Source organism: Zingiber officinale, chromosome 7B (genome assembly GCF_018446385.1).
Source record: "Zingiber officinale cultivar Zhangliang chromosome 7B, Zo_v1.1, whole genome shotgun sequence".
NCBI lineage: Eukaryota > Viridiplantae > Streptophyta > Magnoliopsida > Zingiberales > Zingiberaceae > Zingiber > Zingiber officinale.
The window spans coordinates 76480661-76484266 of record NC_055999.1 but is presented as its reverse complement, the minus strand read 5'-3'; the positions used below and the strand labels follow the sequence as shown (position 1 = coordinate 76484266).

Genomic DNA, 3606 nt, shown 5'->3' with positions numbered 1-3606 from the left:
TGAAACTGCTCAATACCGGCAACAATAGGGAAGAACTTATCAGGGACAGAATCGAGTAACTTCTTTACCAAAGATGAATCTTCAAGCGTGGCACCAAGAGCGGAGAACTTGCTGCTCATAGCATTGAGTTTGCCTGCAAATTCATCAATCGTGTCGGTCTCCTTCATCCGGAGGGCGTCAAACTCGTTCTTCAACGTTTGTACGCGTGCCTTCTTCACTCGATCACTTCCAAGGTACCTCGTCTTGAGGCTGTCCCAGACTTCCTTCGCCGTTTTCTTTTTTGCGATCTGGAGAAGTATGTCTTCGGGGACACACTGCAAGATGTATGCACGTGCCTTTTTATCCTTCTTTGTATCCACCTGGGCTCCTTCCACTGGCTCCACCGCCTCCCAGACTCCCTGGGCATCAAGAATCACCTCTGTCTTTATTGCCCATACAGTATAATTGTGAGAGCTTAGTATCGGATAGGGAAATGACACTCCGCCGATCTCCTTCGTAGCAACTTGTGGGATGCTATACATTTTTGTGGAATCGTGGATCCTTGGGTGTTCTATACTGCCAAGACTCTGATACCAGATGTTGACTTAGAATCGATGAATAGCACACCCAAGACACACACTAATATGTAAAAAAAGAATAGAGCGAGGAAGAAGACAACTGATAGAATATTTTCTTAGAAGATGGAAAATGAATTGAATGAATACACATCTCTAGGACCCTTTATATACATCATAAGACTAAGATTAATTCTAATGATTTATCCCTTAAAATTAGGAAGACTAATTTCAATATTTTATCTCTTAAAATTAAAAAATTTTATCACCACTAATATAAGGGGGAAAAAAAATCACATAGCCAATAATCATGTCCGAATTATGCTCACAGTGTCACGAGCCTGTGGGCATTGTTCACATCTACCTAATTAACTACGAAGCCTTTTTCTTTTCCTTTTGCCCTTTCCCTTTCCTTGATGGGGACCTTCCTTCCCTTCATCCCGGCAAGCTAAAATCCATTTCCTCCCCTTTCGCCCATCCATCATCATCTTCATCTTCCTATTCGTCTTCGTCATCATCATCTTCTCTCTCACATTCATGAGGCCATGCACTCTCCTGTTGCCTCATTCTGATGCGAAGACAACGCCAACAGGTAGTTCAGTTTCATCTTCCCTTACCTTCCCTTCTGCGTTGCACAAACTGCCACCTTCAGTGCCAGAAGACAACACCTGCAACAACAAGTAGTTTGGTTTCATCTTCCCTTACCTTCCCTTCTCTGTTCAACCCTGCTTTCCACCTTCTCTCTCTCTCTCTCTTCTGGAAAAAAGTTCCCACGTTTCTGGGTTTTCGACGTGTTGCAGTCTCAAAGATCCCTGCTTTACCAACTGAGCGCACTAGCTTTCTGGTTTCTAGGGCTCAGCTTTGATAAAGGAAGGATCTTTCGGTGTTCCTGACCTGGAAGAGATGAGCTCGTGGCCGGTGGATCCCGGCGGCCATTTTGGACCGGCGCTGGGCTGCATGATGTCGTCGCAGTCGGCCAATTTTGCTGCCTCCGGTAAGCCTGGGTTAGTGTTGCAGAGAGCAGCTAGGGGTTTCAGGCTCGAAGGTGAGAACTATGGCTTGGGCGGCAGCCATTTTGAGTTAATTTCAACATGTAGTCAACCTCCGATGGGTGACGGGTTCCAAGCTGAGCATTTGGAGAGCAGTATTCAAGCTCCATGGTTGAATGGAGTGAAATCAGAGGTGAAAAATGGCGAATTGGGGATTTGCAGAGAAGAGACCTCCATGTCTGACCCAATATGTGCCAGTGGAGAAGCAAGCTTAAGGAAGAGGAAAGAAAATGATATCACCTCGCCGAAATCGGTCACTGCTTCAATTTTCTCATTTAGATCACCATGTGTAACCTGGTCAAAAGATGAACTCAAAGATTTGAATTTCAGGTGCCAGACGAAGAAGATTGCACCGCAAAGCGACATCGTCATATCGAGAACAATGCGGAGATTGCTTCGCAAAGTGATGGCTCCCGGAATGATGAACAGAAGCAGGGAAAGGAAGGCAATGTCGAGCCCTTTGAACCTCCAAAGGATTACATCCATGTCAGAGCTAGAAGAGGCCAAGCAACTGACAGCCATAGCCTAGCTGAAAGAGTGTGTGATGAATCCTTCTTCTGAATCCAACTGTTGATTTCAGAAAGAAAAAAAATGTCGATTTAATGTCAATTGTGTTCAGGTGCGAAGAGAGAAGATCAGCCAAAGAATGAAGTTGCTACAAGATCTTGTACCGGGCTGCAACAAAGTAATTCAATACTTATCTTGATACATAAGTGTTCCTTATGATTTAGTGATGTGTTCGAATTGCATTTTTCGTTCTAGGTGACTGGCAAAGCCGGAATGCTAGATGAGATCATAAACTATGTCCAGTCATTGCAGCGCCAAGTCGAGGTAGAAAGCCAGTTCATATGTAAATTCAGACCTGTTCTTGTATCTAATTTGCATTCATTGTTGTCGTAGTTCCTTTCGATGAAGCTGGCCACCGTAAGTCCAGATATAGATTTCAACGACTTGATGAACCTCCAACCGGAAGATGTAAGATTGATTGTCTTAAACCTTGTTCAAAGATTGATTGGTCTTAAAACTTTTGGCGGCAAACATTTCAGATGATTCAAATTTGTGGCCATGTACCAAGTTCAGTTTATCCATCATTGCATCAAAATTTGAATTCCCACCACCAACCTCACATCAATGGATATGGAAATGCTTCGTCTCAGGTATAATTCATCTCGACTTCATTGACTGTGTGTTTACAAACTAAGGCGACAAACAACTCCCGGTTTTCAGGTAGGCGATTTCTGGGAGGATGATCTCCAGAGTGTTGTTCAGATTGGCATGGGACAATCTCAGAGGTTCCATTGTGGTAGGAAGAAGAATTCACAAGAGAACTTTCGGCTGCTGAAATGAAAGCTGAGCCATGAACAGCCAGATTTCAGCATAAAAATGCAACTTTGTCTTCAGCCAAAATGTTTACTTTATCATTTATTCTGATAGATTCATCAAAAAATGGTCTAAAGCTGTATGATCTTAAGACTTCCATGATGTGGTCCAAATATTTAAAGTACCACATTTGTGATGTACTTGACTAGAAGTGAGGAAGAGGTACTTTTTCATATTAATTTGCTTCTAGTTTTATAAAATTACATTTTCGGTCCTGTATTTTTTTCAATTTTAGTCTGAGTCAATTTACATTCTTAGTCCAGTAATTTGTAATATTTTTTAATTTTAGTCTCTTTTCTCCAAAATTGAAATTTTCCACTGGAAAATGTTGAGTTGACGGTTAGAATACTGAGTTATAAATTGAATATGGGGATTTTGATTTTTTATGACCCATGTGATTTTTTTTTTACAATTAAGCATTCCGACCATCAACTGGATATTTTTCGATGAAAAATATTATTTTAGAGAAAAAAATTGAAATTGAAAAATATTACAAGTTATTAGACTAAGAACGTAAATTGAATTGTAACAGGATTGAAATTGGAAAAAAAATGTAAGTTACAGGACCAAAAATATAATTTTCTAATCAAGATTTTTCTCTTCCTCATGATGTGCATATTTGT

The 3606-nt window shown here is 41.0% G+C and overlaps 1 protein-coding gene across 2 annotated transcripts; it reads left to right on the top strand.

The window, feature by feature from the left end:
* The first annotated feature begins 960 nt into the window (after positions 1-960).
* Positions 961-3288, top strand: LOC122006044 (transcription factor bHLH49-like). Of its 2 annotated transcripts, none has more exons than XM_042561364.1 (8): positions 961-1146; positions 1407-1856; positions 1934-2140; positions 2223-2288; positions 2366-2434; positions 2504-2578; positions 2650-2760; positions 2831-3288. In XM_042561364.1, the coding sequence occupies exons 1-8, from the start codon at positions 1126-1128 to the stop codon at positions 2948-2950; spliced, it is 1119 nt and encodes a 372-aa protein (XP_042417298.1). In that variant the 5' UTR covers positions 961-1125; the 3' UTR covers positions 2951-3288. The 2 variants fall into 2 exon arrangements, with proteins under 2 accessions (XP_042417298.1, XP_042417299.1); XM_042561365.1 differs by having other exon boundaries at positions 975-1146; positions 1355-1856.
* The last annotated feature ends 318 nt before the right edge of the window (positions 3289-3606 follow it).